Below are 27453 nucleotides of genomic sequence, written 5' to 3'. Positions count from 1 at the left end.
CCATGCACTTCATTTACTTCTTGATTTGGCCAATCCAGATGTTAAACTTTGTTGTGAGAACATGTAAGAACCGGGCTGGTATTGTCTCAGTCAACATTTGGAAAGAATCACATGAGGTTGTTTGAATGAGAATGTAGTTTATACGATTGAGTGCAAATAAATAGGAAAATATTCATTGATGGGTGTAAAGTTAGGGGACTTTAAATTGACAGGTTAAAGCCCCCAGCTTGATTTATTGTTTTAGGTTCTGATACGAGAAAGTTAGCCCCCAGGTGGAGGGAATTGATGGAAATCTAGAGTGAGAGCTAGTATCTTCCCTATCTAACCGGTCTTCAGAACTATTCAAACTTTAAATTAGCCAATGTTCTTTATAGCATCTCTAGTAAGGGTAAAGAATATTATTGCTTCTATTTGGGACAACACAATTTGCATACTTCCACAACAGAATTCCTATGCTTATTACTGATTCATGATAAGAAGAAAGATATTTTCATATTAAATACTTTTTTTCTACAAAAACTTCAGTTATCTTTTTAGCTGTTACTGTTTCGTTTAAATATCAAAAATACAAAAAATATTTAAATTTTAAATTCCTACAAAAATCGTTTTTAGTTTAAGTAATTATCTTTTTAAAAATAAAAAAAACTTTCTAAAAAGTGCATATTGCATAATCTTTTCTGTGGGTTTGATATTCAGGTCTTAATCAAAAAGTTCTATATTACTTGATAACGATACGTATACTTGCGTAGTATCCCAATATAAATATATATAAATTAAAAAGTTAAATTCTTATTTTTCTTCAGGATCAAGTTTTTGGTTTTGTTGCAAAATAAAGAAATATAAGTGAAAAATATCATCATAACTATTAATATACTGTACATAAGCATTGAGTAAAGCATTGAGTATCCAGGGATCAAGTTTTTGGCGCAGTTGCCGGGGATTAAAATCTTCAAGTAGTGATGTCAACTTCATAAATCCTTGCATATATAAAATATCAGGATCAAAGAGCAACCACCATTAATCAATACACATTTAGGATGAAAATGCTAAAAAAATTAGATGTCGCAACATTTTGATGGTTGAAAGAAAAACCTCCTAACGAGTGGTCAAGATCACAATTTAACTTTAGTCGAAAATGTAACACTCAACTCAATAATATGTGTGAGTGTTTTAATGCTTTCGTCCTTGATGCTAGAGAGTTACCAATCAATTGAATGTTTGAAAGCATAACAATAATGGTGATGATAAGAATTCTAGAAAAAAAAATGGCCATCAAATGGAGTGGGAAGTTAAGCCCAAAGATAAAAGATTGTCTCCGAAAAATTATTGCATACATACACCGCATGCAGAGATGCATGCGGTGTCTGATCCTGACCATAGATCACAGTGATCTACCATCATGATGCAATCAAAATTGTTTTGGAAAAAAATTAAAGTGGGGCCCGCCGAAATACATCCTGACATTAGATCACCGTGATCTACTGTCAGGATCAGACACCGCATGCATCTCTGCATGAGGTGTTCGTATGCAATAATTTTTCCCGTATGGATCGCAAACCCTCGCAGCCGTCAGGACTGTTCACGGACCCTGGCCATCACACGTCTCCTGCTCGAGCTCGAAGCTCATCGGTTGTCGCTCCTCGCCGGCAAACGTCGGTGCCGCTTTGTCAAGCCGTCAATGACCTCCACCCGCCGAAATTGTTGCTCCAACCTTTCTCAGTGGTCGAGTTGCTTCCTTTCGCCAGATTTTGTGAAGAGACAGTCGGAGCTCCCTCTCCCTTGGTCGTTCCTCCTCCTTGTTGGCCGTCTGTGCGTCCATCCAGCCAGATCCGTGACGCCATCCTTTGTCGGAGCTCCTCCCTTGCCGATTTATCCTCCTTTTTGGCCGGCCACCTCGGGATTCCTCTTTTTTCCTTTGTCAGATCTCTTCCTCCTCGTCGACCTTGTAATACACTGGCGTCGCATTTACACCGGAGAAAATCAGTGAGGAGAACATCAGATTTTGGGCTCCCCTCTGCGTTTCTTTCGCTCCCAGTGTGCACTGCCAACGGGCAAACTCCTCCACCTCGTTGTCCTGCCTTTCCAATGACTGGATACTTTGTTGTAGCACTTCAACGTTGCTTGACAGATGCATGGGACTTCCACCTCGAGGGAAAGTCCTCCGCCGCCGTTCCTTCCCGTCGACATTCTCGTGGGTGCCCCTCTTTCGCCGACATGGAGCAACCCATATCGAAGTACATTTTGGTTGTAATTTCATATATTGCGATATTTACCAAATGTACTTCGCATACCTCACTAACTCCTGCCCTTATTAGGTTTTTTGTTGTCCTATGCATGTTCTACAAAACACACTAGAGCATAGATCGGACGTCTGCGAGCTTGGAGCAAACAAAGAAAACACGTCTACAACTGTCACGAAGATGAGATTTCTTAACTCCTAGCTGGCCATAGGTTTTAGTGGTGTCTTGGCGTGTGGGTTTGATCACCCACATTGGGTGCGTGTGCCGGCGTGAGTCGAGGCGAGCCGGCGCAATGACTTACCTATGTGATTTATCGTTGATTTCTTAGAGGGAGTCGTAGGGTAGGAATTCCATGCATTTACTGGTTTTATATGAAGCCGAGTGATCTCCCGTGTTGTGAGCCTTAGGCCTTAACCCCGCCAGGTATGAATCCAAATTTCCCACAATTTTGGCGCTCATAATCTCCCTTGGAGGGATTAGTTGAGTTCAATCTTTGAGGACAGGAAAAGCTTTGTAGCCAGTCCATCCTATAAGATCCTGGGTGTTCGTAGAGCGGAAGAAGCTTTATAGCTAGTCCGCCCTACAAATGGTGGAGAGTCTCCCCTACGAGAAATCGGAGGGGGAAACCCTCCACATTACCACGCCAAAACTGGAGGCGGCGATGCCGCATATCCAAGGGTTTAAACCTTAGGTTTCTCAGATGAGGTCGTTAGCACGAGCTCGGTTTGTTATTTGCATGTTGGTTTGTTGTATATTACATTTTTTCTTGGTGCATGTTGCATTTCACTTCGCTCCAACCGATCGCCCCGACCCGGTGAGCATTTCACTTTGCTTTGATCGGCCCCCCGACTTGGTGAGCATCTTACTTCGCTCCGACCGACCACCCCGGCTCGACGAACATTTCACTTCGCTCCGATAGGCCACCCCGACCCGGTGAGCGTCTCACTTTGGTTCAACCTGCCGTTCCGACCCGATTGACCGATCATTTTGGTTCGATTGGGCACCATGGTCCGAACGACCGACCACTTGCATGTTTTTTTGTTTGCATGTTGCATCTTGTATGTGTTAGTTTACATGATCATTATCATTTGCTTATGTTGCACTTCTTCGGACCGCTGTCGTCACGGCACGCTCATCGCTTCGGTCATTGCCGCTTCGGCACACATTCTTTAGGTTGCTGCCTCCACGACACGCCCATCCCTTTCGTCACTGCCGCCTCGGCACACCTTCGGGTCGCTGCCTCTACGGCACGCCCATCCTTCGGGTCAATGTCGCTAAGGCACGCCCATTTGTTCGGGTCCCTGCCTCCATGACATGCCCATCTTTTCCCGAGTCACTGTCTCATGGTACACTCATCATTTCTGTCATTTGATTGTCTGCACTCGCATTTGCAAGTTTGCATGGGTTGCGAGCCAGACTCGTTAGGAGAGACCCTGTGTCAGTCGCGATGCCTCAACGAGCATTGCTTGCTAGGTTGATCCCGATGAGCAATGCGAGTTAAGTCATCAGGATTGACACGAGTATGAATTAGATCTAACTTGTGTCGCCGCTCTTCGTGACACCCTTTAGATCATTCGAATCGTTAGGATGAGGCCGGTATGACGACCTCGTCAAAGTCATACTATACTCAGACTTACCCCACACTTAGATACTAGGTTGACACACTTTTCGTCTGATGGTGTGCTAGGCTAGGATTTAGGGTGCTATGTAGTCTTTTTGATACCTGGCTATTGTTCTTTGTTGGATTGGTTGCCCTAGCGAGGTATCTTTTTTTTGCATTGTACTTATGGTGTGACTGCATGTTGCATATGTGTGGTAGTTTGTTAAGGCATTTTTCTGCAGGGAGTCATGTTTATTTATGCACAAACACAGGTACTGCTATTGGGAGAGCATGTGATGATTTTTGACCCTTTTGTTTGCAGGTGTTATTTAGCTCCCCCACTTTTAAAGCATGACTCATGATACATTACTTACATGTGAGTTTTCCCGCTAACACTTGTTTTCATGCAGGATTGAGTTTTTTTCTTTTTACTATGTACTTTTAGAGTCTAGGAGAGTTTTGTAGCAGAAATAAGATACAGACACGTGTTCTGAGATGTTTAGCGCGAGAACCACATGGAGGGGACCAGGAGCATATGCTCATGCCCCATATCTTAATTCTACGTTTTATATTGATGTATATAATTAGGACCGGACATGTATATGTGGAGTCCGACCGCGTCTTTCTTTTCTGGGATATGTTGTCGTCCCATCGGTACCTGCTTGTTTATTATTTTGATTTGGCTTGGTTTGATTTTTGCATCATTTTGCATGTCTGTAGTTGCATATGTTTACTTTGTTTCTTTCTATGATTTATCTGGGATTTCACGATGAAATATAGGCTCTTCAGTACTTAAAATCCTAATTTTTTACTTAAAAATATTAAATAAAATATTCAAGATGATTAAAATTTAGAATTAAAATATTCAGGATTTAAAAATTGCAACATTTACTTTTCTGCATATATTAATAAGGCCCTCTCTAGATTAGGACCGCTCTAGATAACTGCATCATATTTGCATGTCCCGAGCATTCATATTTGCATGTTTGCATGTTCCGAGGAGGAGCCCCCATGCTTCTTCAACCTGACTGGCCCAACATAATTTTTTAGGTGATTGTATAGTGTGCTTAGGGTGTTAGAAGACTCTCCGACCTAGACGGGGTGTAAGTCCTTTTGTTTAGAGTGTTTCCAGCTTTATAGCTGAACATCCACTTCTCTTTCTTTCTTGAGGCATCCTTGCCACTTCGGCAGGTGTAAGTCCCACCTTGTGGAGCTCCAGGTTGTAGATAGGATAAAGTTTCATTCCTTTTACCTTAGGGCTACCAAGGTTCCCGTGGACGATGCAATCCACGGATTGCTGACCGAGAATCTCAGGACGTGTTGGGTCGACTACCTTCACGACTAGGTAGACTTAGGGTCCTAGTAGTTGTGAATGACGGATCTGTGGTACCCCGACCCAATTACCTCTACCTTTTAGGATCACTCTACCTTTCTTTTTGTTGAGCCCCTTTGAGCCCTGTCGCTCCTTGACTTCGTTGATATCATTTTGACGACCCGATGCCGATGAGTTGCCGCCCATTTGGGATACGACAATTTGTCCTCTGCCCTTATGGCCCGGAGGTGCTTTGATGTGTTTGAATATCCCCGTCAAGATAATTTAGGTTATTCTATGGGCCCCGTGTGTCGATGAGTCGCTACCCATTTCGGGATGTGAGCGACTCACTCTCTGCCCCATTGCTTAGCGCGAGCTTTGAAGTATCAAGATTGTTCCCACACGGAGTAACCTTTCTTTGAGTACCTATTGCCCAGGTTCACGATAATCCAAGTGGAACTCCCTTTATCGAGAGTATTCTTGGGTACCCCCCAAGATGTAATTAACCAAGTGGGATACGTTCCTTGGGGAGTGCTCTTGACCCCAGAACAGGCACCTACACTTGACTCTATGGTTATGGGTAGTCTATGTAAGTATTCTTTCAAGGATATTGGTTTAAGGTGCTTTCACCCGATCTTGTTTGGGCGGACATTCTTACGGACGATCTTGTTTGGGCGGACATTCTTAACCTATCCTTGCGAGGTTTACCGCACGTAGGCTCTCCACGTTTTGTGTTTTCTCTTGTTTGTCTTTTTGGCGCATGTTCCTTCTTATTTGATTCCTCTCCTCTTCGAATCACTAAGTTGATTCGGGAGGGAGATTTATTCGGAAAAGGGAAGTATACGACGATCAACAAGCGGACGACTTCTTTTAAAATAAATAAGAGAAAAACAAACGAAAAACTGTAAGAGCTGGTCCGAATACCTTGTGTGCATGCTTATGCTACAGTGCACATGAATAAGGGTGATTGTGAGGACTAGGTTGACCATTCCTATTTTATACAAATTTATAAGAAAACTTATGAAATGTCATGCCTTTAAATGCTCCTGAAGAATGGTCTAAGAGCAACAATATTCTACTATTGCCTCCGAGGTGTAATAAATTAAAGAGGGATAGGCCACCAAAGATATGAAAAAGAGCTTTGATAAACAACACATAAATTCTCAAAAAAAAAAAAGTAAAGTAGATCCACAATCATACTTTATTGTAGTAAATATAAAGAGGGTGAACATAATAGTTAAAAAAATGCCACAAGAAGCACAAGGATATGAGATTTGATAATGATGATACCCATGAAGTTGGCCAAGCAATTTAATGTCCACAAATATCACAAACAATGGTGAGTTTTGTATTCATAATGATCACTGTAATTTAATTACAATATTATATATTTTTTATTTATTTTGATAATCTTTAAAATCATCTAAAATAATATATTGATCATTAAATAAAGAGTCTACCACAATCTAAACCAACTTTCTAATCTACACACAAGAATCTTCGAATAAAAAGCTAATTATAAAATTTAATTTGTTTTGCTTCACTACTAATTTTTTTGTTCTATGAATTTATTTTGTTGCTTCTCATTTGTATATGTATCTCACTCGAAATGAAAGAAGACCAACTAAGAAACTACTTTCAACAAATTATTTGATGATTACATCAATATTTTTTGTTTGGTTACTCTAGACGATGATATGCAGAATGCCTGAGTTTTGGTTTACTTTTTTGTTATGTTGTAACCATTTAGTTTTACAAATTTGTCTTATATTAAGTTTGTTAGGAATTTAAAAATTTGTTAAAGTCTAAATTTTAATTTTTTTTAGTGCGTAATGGTAAAATTTTATCTTATTCTTATACATGTGAGGAGTTAGATATGAGCTCTTGTTCATGTCTGAGATGATTATTTATTTATTTATTTATTTATGATTCATAGATATTTCTTTCTTCTATCACCTTTTTAATTCAGAAGATTTAACTTGAAGTATTTTTTTTATATGTGAATTTAACACTTTTATTTTATACATTGCAATAACAACAAATCTTTTCAAACTTTGAATTAAATTTATATGTATTCCTTAAATCTGGAAAGTCACATAGATCTCATAATTATTCGTTTAGTGCTGGTGGTTGATTGAGGTTATAATATTTTTTTTTTCAATATATTTATTTATTTTAAATGTTATTATTTTTATAGTTGACATTAGAAAGTATTGGTTTAAACATTGCAAATTTATTGAAATTTCTTAAGAACACATTTTTTTTTTAAAGTTCGAAATCCTTATTATTTTAAATTTGTTATTTGTATGACATTAAATGAGACATAAGACACAACTCATTGCAATATTCATTTAGGCATACAAATTATTTTTTCATATTTGTAAATAACTAGCTAACAGTAATATGAAATAAAAACATCTTTAGTTTCATCAGTAGTATATTGTTACTCAAAAGTTGTTATAATTATAACAATTATTAATAAAATTACCCTAATATTCTTTGAAGAAGGGAGATAACAATCATTAATATTCTTAATTATTTGATACTTTTTAAATAACCATAATCAAATAAATCTCATTGTGATGGTTGTATTTAAATAATCATAATTATTTCATACATAATCAAACACATATATTAAGATTTTAGCACAAGATCTCCTAAAAAAACATCATTCCAAAAAATATTCCATTTTAAACATCTAAAACCTCCATTCCATTTATTTTTTTAATGGTGGTGCTACTCCAAACCCTCTTTAAATAGTTAAGGTACCATTTGGCACTTTTTCTATAAGAATTGTGTGGTATGAGTTTGAACTTCCCTAAAAAGAAACAAAAGGAATCCTAATCTATAAAAAAACATGTATAAAAATCTTCGGGGATTAACACGTTTACCTACGAATCCAACATCCTTCACATCATTCGGAAATATGGTGACCCTGGTCGTGGCTAACGCCCCCCCCCCGCCGATCCGGCGTCGATCGGCCCAGCCTCCGCTTTCCTTGCTCTGCCTGGTTGGACACCTGGTCCCCTTATCGATGTCCGTGAACTCTGTTTCCTCCATTCGCATGCCATTGCCGAGCTTTGTTTCCTCCATGTCATTGTTTTTAAATTGTTCCTATTGCAGGAAAAAATTGCGAGCTTCGTCAATGGCGAGACGAGGCTATTGAAGCACGAGAGAAGTATCGTGGCGGAAGATGACCTGGATCACCGATGGCAGGAAGCTACAGGGGAGGCTGTCTCTGAGGTCATCTTCCTCAGCCGCCACACGGCCGTCTCCAACCGCCCCGCTTTGACAGTTCATCCAATCGGTTTGATTCGATCTTTGTTTTCGCTTCTTTGTTGTTGTTGCTGTTGTTGTGGTGGTGGTGGTGTTTTCTTTCCTGTTTGTCGGCGAACTCGTTTCGTTATTTGGTTGGTATCATTTTGATTGAATTTGTATATGAGAATAAAATTATTATAATCGAAGATAATTTTGAGAGAATTTTTTGAAACTATATTCAGTTAAATTATGAATCCCATAAATTATTAAATGAGTCTTAAAAGTAATTAAAGTATATAAATTTTGTCGTCCGATGCTGTTTCTCAGGCGTGCCTCATCTGAGAGTTGGGGATGTCCCTCCCCAAGGCGGGCGACCGGCATGGGCAGCTCCACCCAATCCGAGAATCGCTCCTTGGTTCAGACTGCTGAGAAAAATTGCTCTTGACCAGGGCCTCATTCCAGAGTTTGAGGTTGGTGGGCTTTCTAGTCGCTGCCATCTCTTTCTCTGTAAGTTGTTTTCTCGTCTGTTTTTTCTCAATTGAGTAGAATTGCTACTTTACCTTTTGCAGGTAACCCTAGAGGCAACCCATCATGGACCTGTGGTTAGTGCACCGACAATGTTTTTGGAGATAGGTATGGCCAATTTTAAAATGTCCTAATAAGAGATTTTGCATGATCCATGAGTTGATAAATGTTGAGAATAATTATGATAATTCTAGTGAAGTCTTATGCCTGGAACCAATTCTTAGATTTCTTGAGCGCTTTAAGCTTGGGTTAACTTCTTCTTCTTAGTAAACACATTTTGTTAAAATTTCAACAGAATTACATTTTGACTTCATTTGGTTGCTTGTAGATGAAAAATGTTTATTTTCTCATTATCAATGGATAGTTTCAGTCCTTCAAGCTATTGGGTTATGGTGTTCTCCTCGAGCTCCATTAGTTTAAATTTTAACATAAGCTACTCGAACTTAACAATATATTCCTCTATCGAGAGATTTTTTGTTGTAAGCGGTAAAGTCTCAAGAACACATCATGTTTCTAATGTGTTGGTGGATACTTGCACTACATCTTCTTTTTCATCGTGGATCGGATGAGATTTTGCTTTTTCTTTTACTCTAACGTAAGCTTTTCAATTTTTTTGCATCATAGAGATATATTCTTATTTAACTTAATGAGAACTAGCTTTACCTATCTGTCCGGTAGAACATCTTTGTACTCAAAGACCTATTCCACTTTTTGCAGTCATTCAATAAACTCTTTCGGATCTATGTAATTGTCAAAATCTTGTAAATATAATTTAGTCCAAAGTTCTGGTTTCTTCACTGATATTTCATGTCAAATCGACACCGTCTTGGCTCTTCGTAACTTGAAGCTTCTTAGTGGAAGGGATTTATTCTTCATTTTGATCTGAAAAGTTTCCGTTGTGGTTATGGGTGACTTCATCAGGTTGTCTCCTCTCAAAGTCTGTTATCCTTTGTTGTAGTTGGAGGATTTCTTTCTGCATATTCTCCATAGTGATCTCTTGAACACTTTGTTTTGGGCTTCTCCATGGCGACATGATGTCTTGTTCTTTCAATGAAAGTTTCAAGGAAAATGAAAAAAATAATCAGGTTTAGGGTTAGGGTTAGGATTAGGTGGGTGATTTAGGGATTTTTTTTTGTGGGTCAAAATTTAGGGTTTTAGTGGTAGGTATCAGGGTGTATTTTGATGAAGTTAGGAAGCTTGGATTTTGAAAATTTAGAGTTAGGGCTAGAATTATGGTAGGAATGACGAGTGTATTGAGTTTGCTGAAGATTTAAATTGTGTGAATTTTTGGGTATGCTTAGGAAAAACAAATCTCTAAAAATTTAGGGTTTTCTAGGCTGTGATATTAGATGACATCATTTTAGGGCTCCTAAATATATTTAAGACTGGGATGTGTCTGTGGAATAGTAAAGGACCAATAGTACCCGAGCTTGAAGGCTTTTGGACGGTAATCAGTGTCCATCTGTAGCTTTCCCGGCTGGAAACAGTGACTGAAATCACGATACGACTTTGTATGGACGGCGTGGAGGTTCGTCACCTGTTCATGTACAAGCTAAAGACACACCACTTGCAAAAGAAGAGTATGCAATACTTTATAAGTTAGAAAATAGAGAATACAATCTCCAAAGCATACAAAACAAAAGCTAACTGCCTCAAAATAGTAAAATGCAACTTATATAAAAGGCCCCTAATAGAAAATAATCTAATTAAAAAGAGAGAAATAGGAAAAAAATCTGAAAAGGAAGAAAATCAGGCTGAAATGAAAAAATCGGGCGGACTCTATGGCTCGTCGCCGATTGCAGGAACCCGCGATCTTACTGAATTGCATGGGCCTGGAAGCTACTGTATCACCTATAATACTGAAAAAATAATTCTGGCAAAATAATTATTTTTCAGAAAACTTCTAATGGAAATTTGGAAATGTTCATTGATGTTGATTGGGGATGTTAAATCAATTACAAAATATTAGCTGTTGCATACTGCACATATGTGTGTGAAAATTTAGTCACATGGGGAAATAAGTTGTGGTACAAAGTAGGGTTGAATTGAAATTCAGGGTTATGCTACGGATCTATGAGAGTATGGTTTGAGAGATGCTATAAGAATTAAAGATACCATCAAGTAGTTCAATGAATTTTTTTTTGTGATAGTAATTTTACCATAATGATTGTGAAGAACTCGGTCCTTCATGATCGTACATATAGAGATTGATCATCATTCCATCAAAGAATAGATTGACAAAAATGCCATCTAACTTATTTACACTCCCTCACTTCGTCAAGCAACTGATCTTCTCACTAAGATTGATGAAAATGCCATCATGGCATCTGACTTGTTCTCTCTCAAATCATATAAAACCGATACTCTCACTAACGATGTTCACTACAATTGCTTCAAGAGTATGAACTCCTAGTTTGGCATACTTGATATTTATTACCCAACACTAGAGAGAGTGTTGCATGCTACTGGAATCCAAGGATTCTCTTTTTTGTTCTTCAGCACTTTTCTGGGGAGCGTATTTTTTTCCTTCATCTAGCTAATCTGTACAAGGCATTGCTCATTTCTCTTAAATATCTGAATTCAAATATTTAGACCATGTTTTATAGTTTTCCTTTTATGCTTATTCCTGATAAGTGTTTATTTGGTGTCCCCTCTTTCTATTTAAACCTATCTTGAAGTTTAGAATTTGTGAAGAATTAAATAATAAATTATTCCTCCTATTTCTACAGAAATGTTCTCTGGTTGTCTAGTCATATCGAGCTACAAGCTCCAAATGCCTTTTGCATGGTTATTTATGTTTAATTTTCCTCTAGCATATGCATCCTGGAATTAAAACAGAAAATTTTCTTGCAGTTTAACTGCAGCTAGATCTAATTGCATTTCTTTCTATTTGCTAGCATTCATTCAGCACTATGTAACATAAGAGTAAATCTCCATGATCGGGCAATACTACATTTGGTGGAATCTATATCATGTATCATTTTGAACATTATATGAAACCATAACACTTCTGAATAATGTTTCAAATGATGTATGTCAAAGATGGAAGCTTTTCTCTGTGCACATATGAGCCTTAACCTTCTTAGTAACTACTACTGTAATATCTACTTCATCTGACTTAGATAGACTAATAATATGCTTAGCCTGCCTTTTGTAGCGAATTATCTGCTGAACTTGTTCCAGTTTTGGTTCTTAGTTGTGCAGCAGAATCATCACAGGTCATCAGTCACTCTGATTAAATCATATAGAGCACTATACTTCATTTGTGTATATTTCATATTTATTTTATGTCATGTTTTTATTTTATTTCAAGGATTGGGCCATATTTATCTTAATTTTAATTTTTATATTTATGTTTTGCTTAGGAATGTTTTAGTCAATTATTATCTTCTCTCATCACTATATAGGCTTGTAACATGTAAACTCATAGAAATAGATCAAATATGCAGTATTAACCAACAAACTTTTTGTTATCACGCTTAACCATGGTATTCGAGTAAGGTTTGAAGCTAAGAACAGGTCCAAAACCATGTTGCATGGAGCAGAGTGATATGATGGTAAAATGAAGCTTGTAGAATTCATTGCCAAACATTAAGAAAGCATAGAACAATACAAGCATCTAGGAAGGTCAGCTTATTCTTATCATATTGACTGACGTGTTATCATTCACTTAAAACAATCCTTGGATATAAATCATTCCTGCAGAGGAACTGATGCAGGTGCTCTGCGGCTTGGATTTCTCTTCCGTCGGGTTGGCTTCAAAACTTTTCCTTGTCTTTTCAGTAGTAAATGAAATTATGGGTTTGACTGCTTCTTTACAAAGCTGATTCATGGATTAATCCGCAGCTTGACCTGTGACTTGCTCCTGTACTTTGATCTATCGCTCCTCCATGACAGCTCCTCCAGTACTCAATCTACAACTCCTATGTTATGCTGCGGCTTTCTTTTGTTACTGGCTGTAAAGATCTCAGCTCTTGTAGCAACAGAATTATTTGCGTTGAGATCATTCTAAAATTTTGTAGTAGTGGAAACTGTTATTATTCATTTCTCAAAATATAAATTGGACCTAACGCATGTGCATAAGATCTTTAGTTGGATATCCAAATCCCATTCTTATGGGATTCTATTTTCTGATACATAGGTCGTTTAAATAATTCTGGTAGAAATTCTTCTTGTACAATGAATGAACGAATATGAAAAAGCTCTTGCTGAAAATGGAAAAAGCAGTACTTATTTTTGATTGCAACCATTACTTTATGTCATCATTCATTAAGCATTTCTTTATTGTAAAGACTGACCCCTTTCTATCGAAGTTTCACTACATAAGTATGACAATACTTGTAAATAAATAACCAAAAAAAGAAAAAAAAATGTCACATTATCCAACTGCGTAAATATTGTATAACATAAGATACACATGATAGAAACTAAATACTTCGCTGCTCCCTGAATGTACTTGATCGAAGGAATGGCAACCTGTGATGTATCAGTTTGATTTGGCCATGTTGATTTTGTTGGTAAATATGAATTCTAATTTGTCTATAAATGCTAAATATACCCTTATAGTTAATCTTGATTCACTTGTAGCTACTAAGCTTTATTTTTTCATGAATCTTGTAGGAAGCACTGAAGAGTACTGGGGAAGACAAGATGCTGCTCAAGCTATGGCATTGGTTGGTTGATTTTGAATGAATCTGTTCATATTTTACTTTCTGTTAGTTATTTAATAGTTCTTCACATGCCAGGATTATAACCGCGTTAAAGTTGCTATGCTACTTCTTTATAGCTTGCTACATTAACTTTCTATTTTAATTATTAGAATGTCTTATACAGAACTTGATCACTTTCCATCCTTTAGTTCTTTAATTGTATTCTGCCAACGGCTGTAACTTACTGATTTTTATTAATGAACCATTTCTGCTATTTCTGCTTTGATTTTACACTATTGCAGTAGCATTAGATTCTTATCGTTAATTTTTACTTATTTTGTTGACATCTGAATTGCAAAGAGTAAAAAAAATAGAGAGGATCGAAATGCCTTCTCTTGCTTTCGATGCGAATGTAGCCACAGTAGAAGATCGAATTGTAGGGTTTCTCCATAATTCGAGATTTCTCCGTGAAATGAAAAATAGCACTTCCTTTAAATTGTTGAACATCGTAATCATTTTTCACTCCTTTCCTAGCTAGCAGTGAAGGCGGCTCTCGTTTGTCCCCTTCTGTGCTGCAGGAGATTACATTGAGAAAGAAAAATATAAAAATGCATGATTTGTGCTTGAAATTTAAGTGTTGCAAATAAACCTTCTCCATGTCGCAAGATTTCGAAAACATTCCATACACAGTGTAGCCGCGGTCAAGGAGAAGCCACAATCTACAAAGTGATGATGCCGCTATCGCCAGTGATGAAAACCCTTTTTTTAACTTTTCCATCCACTACATGCGATCAGAATATCGACTGATATGTTAAGACAATTTCCCTCTCCTTTTTTTTTTCCTTTCTCTTGTCCTGCAATTTGATTTTTCCTATGGCTGCATCGTGTCGAAGTTGGAGAAGGCATTGCCGACGAGATCTGACAGAATGTGGCAAATCCATAACAACGTTAACCAGGATGCTTTATATGTAAATGGTAGACTTTTGGGTGTGAGATATATTAAATTTAATAGTCTTAGGTGCTATGTATGTAAATTCCCCTTCGTTGATAGGTTGTTATATCTATTCCCTTCTCATTACAAATTGTATCCTTCATGGAACTTTCATATGTCATTATAACATAATGGGCAATCTTATGTATTTAATTCTATCTAAATATGAGAGCCTCTTTTTACTTCTGTACATCACTTCAAGTTAACAGCACTTTGGACATAAAGAAACTTGTACTAAAATTGGCCTGAGGATAAAAAATACATTTTATTGTTTTTTCTTTTGTAGCTTTTGTGGCGAGGACTTGGGCTTGATGATGGTGACGGTGTGGGAATATGGGACAGGTATGGATGTGCAAGATTTATGACTTTTTTGGCTAGCAAAATTAGTTTTTCTTAGATAGTGCTTTAAAATTTTAAAATATTTGAACACTCAATTTTAGGTTTTTTCTTCCAAATCATCCCTAAATATGGACAAGTTTCAGTGATAAAATATGTTTTTATTATACTGTATGGCCATTGGATTTCTTTTGCAATTTATTTTTTCAGGAGATTGATAAAAAGACATTGAATTATGCATTAGTTTCTTTTGCTTCTAGTTGTAATGCTTTTGATTGACCTGAAATTTTTTTTTATTCCCTCTTGAACAGAAACAGTTACAATAAAGTTCTTCTGGGTATAGGTGGTGGTCACTATGTACCCCGTCACATGGATATTATCCAGTAAGCAGCACCAGAAACTGTTCTGCATCTAATTGACTCAAGGACAAATGCTAAAAATTGTGTTCTTATGTAATATTTTCTGTTAATATTTTAAAGTTTCGATATCCTCTATAATCCAGCACATGGTTATTGAATCCCACCATTTAAACCCTTATCTTTCCTCATCATTATCATCATCATGCACGTGATGCCATCATTAACCATATTATAACTCCTTTGGGATCAACAAATCACAGCTTTTACCTGTGAAAATTTTAAGACAGTAATCTGATTATCTTTAGCTAGAATCATGGGAATACAGCCAAAAGGACAACCATTGTACTGTATATCCAGGTTTTGAAAATGTAATTTTTATTTTTAGTTAATATTAACAGCTTGTAGAGTTGCTTCCGTGTCATCGAGATGGACAATGTCTTATTACAAACATTCTACTTGATGTTAATGTTTGAAACAATTTGACTGCTGCTGCTAAAATTATTTAGGTAAGGATTATCTTGAGAATCTAAGGATGACTTTGAGAATCTAATCAATTTTTGTTTAGCGGAAGATACGAAGGAAAAACGTATCTATAAATTCTGGTTCTCCTTTAGAATATCAAGGGTTTATTAATGCTTATTTTCATCTAAAAAGGAATTCTATTGCAACAACTGAAATCCAGTTTTCTGGTATGACTAGAAACCAGGGAAACTGAAGCAAAATGAAATTGTTTGAATCTGCTATGCGACTAGGCTAGAAAGTTGACTACAAAATATAAATTCTATATTTTTTCTTATTTTTATTACTCTCAAATCAGATTAAATTTCATGCTTTATATCTCTGGAGTGCAAGGTCACCCTCTTATTTAAGCTTTATCTGTAGAGATAAAGGTATGCTTCGCTTTGGACTGTGTTTCTTATGCTATTTGCATCAATCATATTCCCTTTGGATGAAGATTGTTTTTAAACTAAAGGCGGGCTGTCATAGATTGGTTCATACCTTTTTTTCTCTTGTTTAATTCTGAATTTCATCAATCTTCACATCTATTTCTACGCTTGAATATATTTGTTTAAAATTTTATTTGTTTTGTCGAGTAAAATGGGTGCTTGCTAAGTTCATAGTTTATAATTCTGAATGAAAAGAAAAGCAGAAGCCTTTCATTTACTGACAGTTCTGCATTACTTGCATCTGGAAATATTTTTAGGAAAGAAGGTGTGTGGGTGGGACACTTACTCTCTGGATATTCTTTGCCAATGGAAGAGCCAGCGAAGCATAAAGCAAATGATCAAGGTAAAAGTATTGGTGGAACATGGAAGCAATCTATCAAGGTTTCATTTGAAGCCACAAAAGCAGCTTTTCCAGGAGGTGTAGTTCTAGCTCATCTTGATCAGAAGTAAGCTTCCTCCACCATTAATATATGATGAAAGATTGCTTTGCATTTTCTGTTTTTATAGGAGATGGTTCTCTCTGTGCTTCTGGTGGTGTGGACGGTAGGGTAATTTTTTTGTCTTGTTTGCACACCAAGTGAACTTTCTTCTACTGTCTACTGGGTTACTTGACATAAGACATCCATATTTCCTAAATTTTCATAAATCTTGATAATTACTTATAATATAATAATGGTCATCTCTTTTATATCACTTCATTATCTCCATAATTAATATCAATATTACAACATCTTGTGGATGTCTGTATGAATCAATCGACGTCATTTTTGTTTCTTTTCAATATGACATTAAGGCTATTTTACATTGGTCGTTTTGCATGCTTGAACACTTACATTTTGTCTATATTTCCTTTTTTTGTCATGTTGTTCTTATTCTTCCACCTTTTTAGTGATCCACATTCCTAAATCTCTGAAGCGTGCTTCCCATAAATTTATTTTAATAGATACTACTAATCTATTCGGACACTCTTAAATAATTATTCACACCAAATATTTTTTAGTACTATTATGTATGCCACTAAAATGATCTTCTCATGGTTATATAAACTATTTCTTCAAGTCTCCATGCCACATTTGAAAACCCTAGAGTAACCTATAATATTTATCGAAATGATTTTATCAAGATTAGAAGTTATGCATAATTCCGTATTTGGTTTTTATTCTGTTATATATTCTCTTGATTCAAGATATTATACTCATTATTTCCTCTAGTTTTTTTGGTGTATTTACCTAGATATAGACAACAGTGTTATAGTGAACTCAGCATGAGCTTGGCCATCTACACTCTCTAAGCAAAGGGCTAAGTGGTGGGTTGCGACTGGACCAAATGTAGGTGGGGTGGTTGGAGTGCTACAATCAACACTGGAGGGCTGGAGTGGGTTGCGGCAATAATACAGGAAGACTAGTGGAGTCACAGTTGGCAACAGGGGTGTAAACTAGATTGTGGTTGGTTGGGAATGTCGGCTGTGGCTACAGGGATTAGCGGAAGGGGATCTCAAGAGTCGGACAGGGGGACAGATGGGTTTAGCAGTATTAGAAAGATTGGGAGGATCCTGGGGAGTAGGAACGAGCAAAGTCATGGGAATTACGGCTGGGTGGAAATGATCTGGGAGGAGTTATGGTAGCAGGGAATACGAGGAGGGTTTTCGACAATGAGAAACGCTTGTCGACAACAAGGATCAGAGCAAAGGGATTTCAGAAAGGGTTTGGGGAAGATAAATATCCCTGCGGGATCAAGTTACAACTGAAGCACCTCTCGAACCTTTGGAGAAGATCATCACTTCAGACGAGTTACAATCGGAGCACCTCCTCTTCGTCGAATATAGCCCTAGAATGGAAAAGGGGACACTGATGGTTGTCCTTGGCAGAAATCTAAAATCAGACTCACAAAACATTGCCCTAATTCAACAAACACAGATAAATAGAGATAAAATAGGTGGGAAATAATTTTCTCCCAATGAAAAGAGAGAGCAGATTGTAAAGTCATTCCAAGTGAGAATTTAAATACCCAACATCGTTTATTAATTCTAGATTTTAAGATGAAGAGTTGTAAAATCAAGAATACTAGGACTCATCATCGTAGAATTAGACGAGGAACCTAAAAGATACAAATAAATTTTTTTTTATGAGTAAAATTCAAGATTTCAAATTTTGAGATGTTCATGATGAAACAAATGTTGTGGTATAAAGTAACAAACACTATTAAAAAAGTAGTAAAAGATGTACTTAGAGAATTAAAAGAAAAAGTTTCTTTAAATAAAAATAGTTGGTGGTGAAATAATGTCTAAGAAAAAAATAAATTATAAGAAGTTATGTTATAAAAATTGGTTTAAATGCAAAAACATAGAGAACTGAAAAATATCAAATGGCATGCAGAGAGTCTAAAAAAATAATACGCGACGCTAAAAAATATGCTTTTAATGATCTCTATAATAGATTCGATACTAATAAAGGTGAAAAATATATGTATAAATTAACTAAATAAAGATAAAAGAAAAGTAAAGATTTAACTAAAGTAAAGTGCATTAATGAAAATCAAAAAGCGCTTTTCTTAGAAAAAGTTATTCAACTTAGGTGGGTGAATTATTTTGATAAACTTTTTAATGATGTTTCTGAAAATGCGATCAACCGTAGTGATCTTACTATTGTTAATAATAATAAATGGTTTCATTTTTACCGTCACATTAGTAAAAAAGAAGTTGAGGAGGCTATAAAGAAAACTAAGGGTCGAAAGTCTGTAGGACCTGATGATATCCCAATTGAAGTATGAAAATATTTAGGAGATTTGGGAGTTTCTTGGCTTACTAAACTCTTTAATATTATTTTAAAAGCTAAAAAGATGTCTGAGGAGTGGAGGAAGAGTATTTTGGTCCTCATTTTTAAGAATAAAGGGGATCCACAAGGGTGTGCAAATTATAGAGGAATTAAATTGATGTATCATACTTTAAAATTATTGGAGAGAGTAATTGAACATAAGTTAAGACGTGTTACAAAGATTTCTCATAATCAATTTGGATTTATGTCGAGCAGTTCTACTATGGAAGCTATACATTTATTGAGAAGTTTGATGGAGGAGTTCAGAGATAATAAGGAGAATCTACATTTGATTTTTATTGATTTAGAAAAAGCTTACGATAAGGTTCCAAGAGATATTCTTTGGAGAGTTCTTGAGAAGAAATATGTTGATATGACTTATATTCAAGTCATTAAAGATATGTATACTAGAGCTGTTACTTGTGTTCGAATTGAAGGAGGATTGACCAAGTATTTTCCTATTTCTGTTGGATTACATCATGGTTTGGCTTTAAGCCCATATCTTTTTGCTTTAGTTATGGATGATCTTATTGGACATTTATAGGAGGATGTACCTTGGTGTATGCTTTTTGCTGATGAAATCCTTCTTGTGGATAAGATGAAAGAAAAAGCCCAAGAAAAACTTGAATTATGGAGGTCTACATTGGAGTCTAAAAGCCTTCATTTGAGTAGAACTAAAACTGAATACATGAAATGTAATTTTAATTGTAGTAGCTCTAGTGACAGAAGTGTAACTTTGGGTGATCAAATTAGTAAAAGGTGTGAATGATTTCAATATCTCTGGTCTGTTGTTCAAAGCGATGGTGATATAGATGGGGATGTTAATGGTAGAATTCAAGTTGGTTGGTTGAAGTGGAGGAAAGCTTCAGACCTTTTGTGTGATAGAAAAATACCGCTTAAACTGAAAGGAAAATTTTATGAGACGGTGGTGAGACCTGCAATGCTCTATGGCGTTGAATGTTGGCCTTTAAAAGAGAAGCATAATACTAAGTTAAGTGTTGCCGAGATGAGAATGGTTAGGTGGATGAGTGGTTTTACACTTAAAGACAAAATGCGAAATGATTATATCCATGATAGGGTTGGTGTAGCTCTTGTGACGGACAGAATTAGAGAAAGTCGTCTTAGATGGTTCGGTCACATTAAGCGTCGACCATCGGATGATCTGATTAGGAGAGTAGATGTTTTATATTCGACTTATGTTAAGAAAGGCAGAGGTAGACCTAGGAAGACTTGTGCTTATTGTATAAAAATGATCTTAATTTTTTAGAACTAAATGAAAATATAACTCTAAATAGGACGCAATGGAGAAAAAGGATTCATATAGCCGACCCCACGTAGTGGGATTAAGGCTTTGTTGTTGTTGTTGTTGATGTTGTTGAAAAGAGGAAGAAGGGATCAGTCCAACCTTCTGTTGGACTGAACCTCTTCTTTCTAAACTGGTTGGGCCCAGTTCAACCCTTATGCACCACGTTTGTTTTCCAGGATTGGAGGAGCTTTGAATTCATTCATTGAATCTTCCGATTCTTCGTCTGCAGTCTTAGCAGCTCTTAGATCCCACTAGCGACCGCACCGTCCTCTAAGGTACCTGAGAATCTTTCCCATCTTTTGAACTAACATCCACATCGGTCCAATCTTCTATGAGTTTGCTATTGAGCTGAACTGAGTTTGCGAGTCTTGCCTCTGCTACTGAATACTCACAAAGTACTCTCTGATTGGATAAGCCAGATCCGAAGTGGGGGTTAACCTGAACCTTCCCTCCTGGTGGTGTCTCTGGTGGTAAGCTATCGATTGTGGCATCCTGAAATGGCCTCTGTCGTATCTGTCCCGTGTCTGGTGTTGGTGTCTCAATTTCATCATCTCTTATCGCCATCAAAACTGATCCCATTGATGTTGTTCTGCTGATAAGTGCTCCTGTGATCTTGAGCTCCACTGAAGGAAGTATGGTGATAGCTTCCCATCCTTGGAGGAGTATGTGTTTTTGAATCTGTCATGGTGTCTTCTCCAGTCAAATTGTCACAGTTTCCCCAACAAAAGGTGATAGACATCCATGGGGATTACGCCGCACCACACCTAATTCTGCAGCTGGCTCCCTATCTAAAACACCACCATGCATCTCCGGTCAATGTTGACTCTGTATTTCTTTTTTAGTCACGTCAGAGAATTTGACGAGTGCCTCTGAGTCATGAGACCCAACTTTTCTACTATCTGTCTAAGATAACACATTCTTACTGCTTCCCATTAATGATGAAATTGCATATCTTTATGTCTGTGCAACAATTTTAGAAGATATTATGGTGAATTCACGATGGGTCCTTCATATACTCATCCTTTAGGATCTGTTGAACCACAATTGCTTCTTCTTTATCTGATGGCAGATAGTACACCTCACACTGTTCCTCAGCTTTCTATTCATCCTAACCTCTTCCACGACACCCTGCTCGGTAAAAGTCACAACTTGGCTCGTCAGACAACTAGAGGCAATGTACCTAAATCCGTGGCATTTGAAATATTTTCTGGCAGGGATTGTAGCAGGTGTGCTACTCTTCTTAGATTTCTTCTCTGGGGGTGGCTCTATCTTTATTTGAAGCATCTTCCTGAGTTATGCTCCTGTTGGTGTCTCCAAGTGTGAGTGTCTGTCTGGCTGGTGGTAGTTGCTTGCTCTGTTTCTATTGTCTCTCCACATTCAATGCTAAGGACTCGACATCTTCAAGTGATGAATAAGGCTGCAACTGCATCAAGTTGCTGATAGCGCGCTTCAGGCCCCCCAGATAATGTTTTATGGTATGCTTCTTTCGCTCGACCAAATCCTCATATGTAGCTGATCAAACTACTCCATGAACTCCTCTACTGACAGGTCTCTTTACTACAGATGGTGGAGCTTTAGAAATATATCCTGATGATGTGATTGGGTGGAAGGTCCTTCTGCATCACTTTCATCTTTCCCATTTTGGTAATCTTATTGCTAACTTTCCTTTTTCTCTCTCTGTAAGTTCTACCACTACAAGGAATCATTTTTCTTCAACTTGATTGCAACTAATTTGACCTTATCCTATGACGCATCCTTATACTCGAAGATCTGTTCAAGAGATTACAACTAATCAATAAAGTCTTCTGGATCCATACCTCCATCAAACTCTGGTTGATCCACTTTGATGCCGAAATCTTTATACCCTCCAAATGATATCTCCTCTCTAAAATTTTCTTTATGGAAGGGATTCAGATATCCTTCTATAGACCTCCTCTGATGTTGGATTTTGAAACTTCGTGGTCTGTCTTCTTCATTATTGAAATTCTCTCTATGGAAGGGATTCAGATACTCCTCTCTTTCTCCTCTTAGAGTTTCCAGATCTCGGTCGAGGGTAAGCTCTCATTGGATCATCTCATCAATCTCTGTGAACCTCTGTTGAAGGTGACGGAGCTCTTGCCATATCTCTTCTCGAGTAGGCTTGGGCATATATCTTCTTGATGGCATGGTTAGGGTTTGAGATTTGTGAAAGTGAAAGGGTATTTGGTGGTAGGAAAGAAAATTTTTGGTTTATGACGATTGGTAGTATATCTTAGGATAAGATTAAGGTTAGACTAACTTTGATACCAAATGATACCGGAGTTAACTCAAACCACAAAGAAATGCAACTATTATTATTGAAATAAAAAACTGGTTACAGCTCTTCAAAATGGAAAATAAATGACAACAAACATAAGTACACTCTCGAGAAGAGGAATAAGAGGGGGGCTGTGACTGGACTGTAGGTAGGTGGGGCGGTTGGAGTGCTACCGTCAATACTGGAGGGCTGGAGGGGCTGTAGGAGTAATACAGGAAGGCTGGTGGGGTCGCAGCTGGCAGCTGGGTGGTGAACGGGATTGTGGTTGGCTGGGAACATGAGTTGTGGCTGCAGAGATGGGAAGGATCTAGGGATAGATGGATTTAGCGGTATTGAGAAGATTAGGAGGATCAAGGAAAGGAAGCGGTGAGTAGGAACGAGCCAGGTAGTGGGAATTATGACTAGGTGGAAACAGTCTGGGAGGAGGCAATGGGGAATACAAGGTTCGACTGTGAGAACATTGGCTGGTGGCAAGGATCTTGGTAGAGGGGTTTCATAAGGGTTTGATCCTCACAGGATCGAGTTACAACCAGAGCACCCCTCAAACCTTTGGAGAAGATCACCACCTCGGATAAGTTATAGCCGGAGTACCTTCGCGCAGTTGGATACAACCTTAAAATGGAAGTGGGGACACTGACTGCTGCCTTGATAGAAATCTGAAATGAAACTCACAATATATCACCTTAATTCAGCAAACACACATAAATAGAGATAGAATATGTGGGAAATGAAATAGGAGGGGGGAATAATTCCCGCCCAATGAAAAGAGAGAGAAGAAGCTGGTCCATCCTCCTGCTGGACTGAAACTCTAGCCCCGCATTACCCACTTAATTAGCTAATATTCTCATTGGTATTCCTAATCCTACACATTCAAGAACTAGCACTTTGTTTCATCTAGGGTCAAGCGATAGCTCCCACTATGTTGTACTTTACCTATATGGCACTTAGTTCCCATTTTTCTACTGGTATAATATCTGATTTTATTTGCAATAGCATGTACTCTCACCTATCGAGATACTATCCACTTTGATCTAATTAGAGGTTGATTTGTGTATAATTAATTCAGAAAATATATAGCTTGGAGGGTTATGCCTTGACTTGATCTTGAGGCCTTTGAATATTGGCACACAATTGATGCCTACATGATAGTATGAATTTCTTTTTACCCATGGATGTTATTTATAAGTGTTCTTCTTCAAGTGTTATTGATCTTTAATATCAGCCTTGTTACTCGAAGCTAGCTCAAATAGTATCAGATCTTTTTTCTTCAGATCTGATTATCGAGCAGGCCATGTCTTCTTTTCTCCTATATATAGAGGATCAAACCTTGAACGAATATTGTGGTATAGGTCTTATCTATTCTCCTCTTATGTGTAGAGGTTCAGGCTAAAGTGGGACTTATAACTACCATAATAAAGAGGCTCATTGTTTGATGTTATGATCCTATCTTATAGGAAATATAACCTGAATATTTTTCTTATGTGAATGAAATTTTCTCAAGAAAACGCTTTGAATGCCTTTAAGTGGGATTTACAAATCTAATCATGGAGAGGCCTAAAGGTTGGGCTTTTATGGTTCATCTCATGGTCACTGTGGCCATTATTATCATTATTATCATTAATAATAATAATAATAATAATAATAATAATAATAATAATTTTGGTCAGTATTTACTTTTTCTAGAATTCTTACTTAGTTATATAATTGATTTCTGGTAAAAAATAGGTGGCTTACAATTTTCTCATTTTAAAGCTGATATTACCACCAGTTCAGTTGTTGAAACATGACAGATCTTTTTGTGCATTATTTAATACATGAAAGTTCGTTTGCTGGATCATATATTTTGCTTTTCAGAATCAATGACCAACTCTAACTCCTCTCCTTGCAGGAGTATGAAGGGCTGGCAGAAAAACGCTATACTAAGCTTCTTGGCTGAAGAAAATATAAAGGTTGGAAAGCCAGAAGACTTCGCTTAACACTTTATTCCTCGCCTCCAATTACATGCATACATAGACATAGGCATAGGCATAGATATATATTTATAATGCTTATTTAAGTCTATATTTCTTATGGAAATTATCGTGACATTTACTGCTTTCATATCAGTTTAATTTTTATTTTATATATATATATTTCATATGTTTGGATATGAGGTATTGTAATCGTAAGGTACATTGTTAGGCTTATCTCATTCTTTTGTATTCATTGATGGGATGAATGGTATATGACCAAATTGAAATGAAGTTTTGGACATTTTATAGCTTTGATTGTATGAATATGCAAGCACTTGCACTCTCTTCACACTCATCAAGTGGTAATTCCCTTTTTAAAAGCGAGTGTTATTTATGATATGATATGAATGATTTAGGTGGTATAAATGCAACAAATTTGACTTTTAAGAGTTTGGTATGTAATTAAGTGAGAATTGGGTGGTATTTTTGTAAATGCCCGTTGCCCGTACTATATTCTAGGAAGCCGAAAAATGGGTTATTACTATCGTTCTGCATAACTAGTAAGATTAGTAGAGCTGCCCTTAAAACTCTTTTAAGAAACTCATTTTATAGAAATATTATGTTAAATTTTCTTGGAGGCATTTACGTACTTAAGATGAGAAATTTCACATTTACATGCAGATCACTGAAATCTTTAATATTACATCAAACATAATGGAAATATGCATTTTCTAATATAGGTATATGACAATTTTCATAAATATAAAATATCAAATTATAGATGTTACACATGTAAATACGCAGGAACTGGTACGTATGTAAAATTCCCAATTTGTAAATAAGTTAAAACACATTTTTATTTAGGTATATTTGGCTTATTAATTTCTCAATATGCCTAGAATTATTAGATAAAAAAGCAAATGATGAATTTATATTTTAAGTATATAAATGTATTTTTGAATTCCAACATCTATAATGTTTTTCAAGGGAAAGTAAGAGGAAATATATTAGAGAACAACGATAATGTGTAATCCTTTATTTGTGATATGGGTCAGTCTCCTTACCATTAGCTTTTAGAGGGGCCTTTTAGTGATTATAATGATATTTGAATATAATAAGAGTGGCAGATCGATGTCTATCAGAGAGAAGTTTGTCTCACCTTAACTCCATTAATACTTGATCCAGAACTCAACAATCTATTGATCAGCGATCATCATCAAGTGGTAAATTCTCTGGCACCTCCTTATGATTAAAACATGTTGTGACCTATAAGTTTTGGGAAATGGTAGAATCAACTAGGTTAATCACATTAACATATTTTGTACAGGGATATGCATTTTAGGGAGATGCAAATGTTTGGATTTATGGAAATATAAATTCATTTCTAACCAAGCATCTTTATGCATCGGGGAGGGGGTGAAGAAGAAGGTTGTTCCTATTTGTCACTAGTCTTTTCTACATACAATTCTTGATTACATAAAATCCTTTTACATCATTTCAAGGAAGAGCCATTAAAGTATTTGATGCCTTTCAATTTAATTGTGATATATTAGGATTACTTTTGTAGGACTTAAACTTTTTAATTTGCTTGTGATACATTAGGATTGCTTTGTAAGACTAGAACAAATCCAAATTTTCAGGCTAGGATTAAAACCAGTAGGCTAGAACATTTCTTAGAAAGAATTACCTCATTACCTATAAAATTGACATTTCGGATTCTAAATTCGATATTACTGATACAGCACGTGCACTTGTGTGATCTACTTGTGCATGTAGCATTGGTATGTGTCAGGATAGCTGGATAGGGCTAAAAAAAAGGAAGTTTTGCTGAAGGCGGACCTTAAAAGGACCTGTAACAATCAAGACCTCTTGAAGCTGAAGCTCAACAATTTCGAGAAGACCAACCAGAAATCCGTCAGCACTATAGCGGCCTTGGAGAAGGAGATATCTGATTGAGGGAGAAGATCACTTCATCGGTCTCCAAGGAAGATCATGAGGACGGCCAGGCAGGTCACCTTAAACTCGGGGTGGATTTTTCCATCCAAAAATTCATTCTTCATGGCTTAGAAAAATTCTCTTATCCAAAAGAGTTCTCTACTCTAACCCGAGACAGGTCGACAAAAAGTTCCGAAGAAGAGGTCAATTCGGGCAACGAAGAAAATTCAACCACCTGTCAGGGTCATGTAGAATGAGAAAAATTGGTTAGCTTTTTTGCTCTTTTTGTGTCGATTGTGTTTTGACTGATCGTGCTCATCTTGCGAGTTGATCCGCTGCATGGGCTAGCCAATCAAGATGTTTTGTTAATCTCCTTTGATTGGGTTGTCGCCTCCAGAGAGACTCTCATCTGAGGCGACCTTTGCAGCTTGTCACAGATCTTTTCGCTAGTGTGTGCCTCACCAAACTTTAGACTTCACTCTCGTTAGTCATCTTTTAAGTTTCTGAGGACTCGTTTAAGTTGTTCAATAAGATTCAAATTATATTACCCACCTTTTCTTATAGTGAATGGTTAAAATATACCGACTGACTGATTTGCATTGGGCCCTAGTCACTGCGTTTCCTCACCCTGATCAGTAGATAGAGCCTTTGCCTTGGCGTGGTTTGTTCCTTTTTTGCTAAGCACAGATCTTGTTGCCACTCGCTAGGGTTACCTATAAGGAATTGTCTCCAGGTTGATTTTCTCTACACTCTTTTGTGGATCTTATTGCTAACGAGCAAATAACCATCTCCATAAACCAAGTTTTTTCGACCCTGGGTGCTTGGGTTTGCGGTGCAAGGGTGGAGCAAGTAATCAATTGATCTATCATAACCAACCCTTGGGACCACACAAATGATTCTTCATATATTATATATATATATATATATATATATA

General features: G+C 36.9%; 1 protein-coding gene across 1 annotated transcript; it reads left to right on the top strand.

Moving 5' to 3' along the window:
- The first annotated feature begins 8078 nt into the window (after window positions 1-8078).
- On the top strand, window positions 8079-24758 carry LOC110037628 (D-aminoacyl-tRNA deacylase). The gene is given in 10 exon segments (XM_020742323.1): window positions 8079-8111; window positions 8114-8188; window positions 8276-8459; window positions 8738-8880; window positions 8980-9043; window positions 13556-13608; window positions 14862-14917; window positions 15223-15294; window positions 16475-16663; window positions 24521-24758. Coding segments are annotated over 10 exon segments (957 nt in total). The 3' UTR covers window positions 24609-24758.
- The last annotated feature ends 2695 nt before the right edge of the window (window positions 24759-27453 follow it).

This window comes from Phalaenopsis equestris, unplaced genomic scaffold (assembly GCF_001263595.1).
Source record: "Phalaenopsis equestris unplaced genomic scaffold, ASM126359v1 Scaffold222428, whole genome shotgun sequence".
In the NCBI taxonomy this organism is placed as follows: Eukaryota; Viridiplantae; Streptophyta; class Magnoliopsida; order Asparagales; family Orchidaceae; genus Phalaenopsis; species Phalaenopsis equestris.
This window is presented reverse-complemented; position numbering and strand designations above follow the sequence as displayed.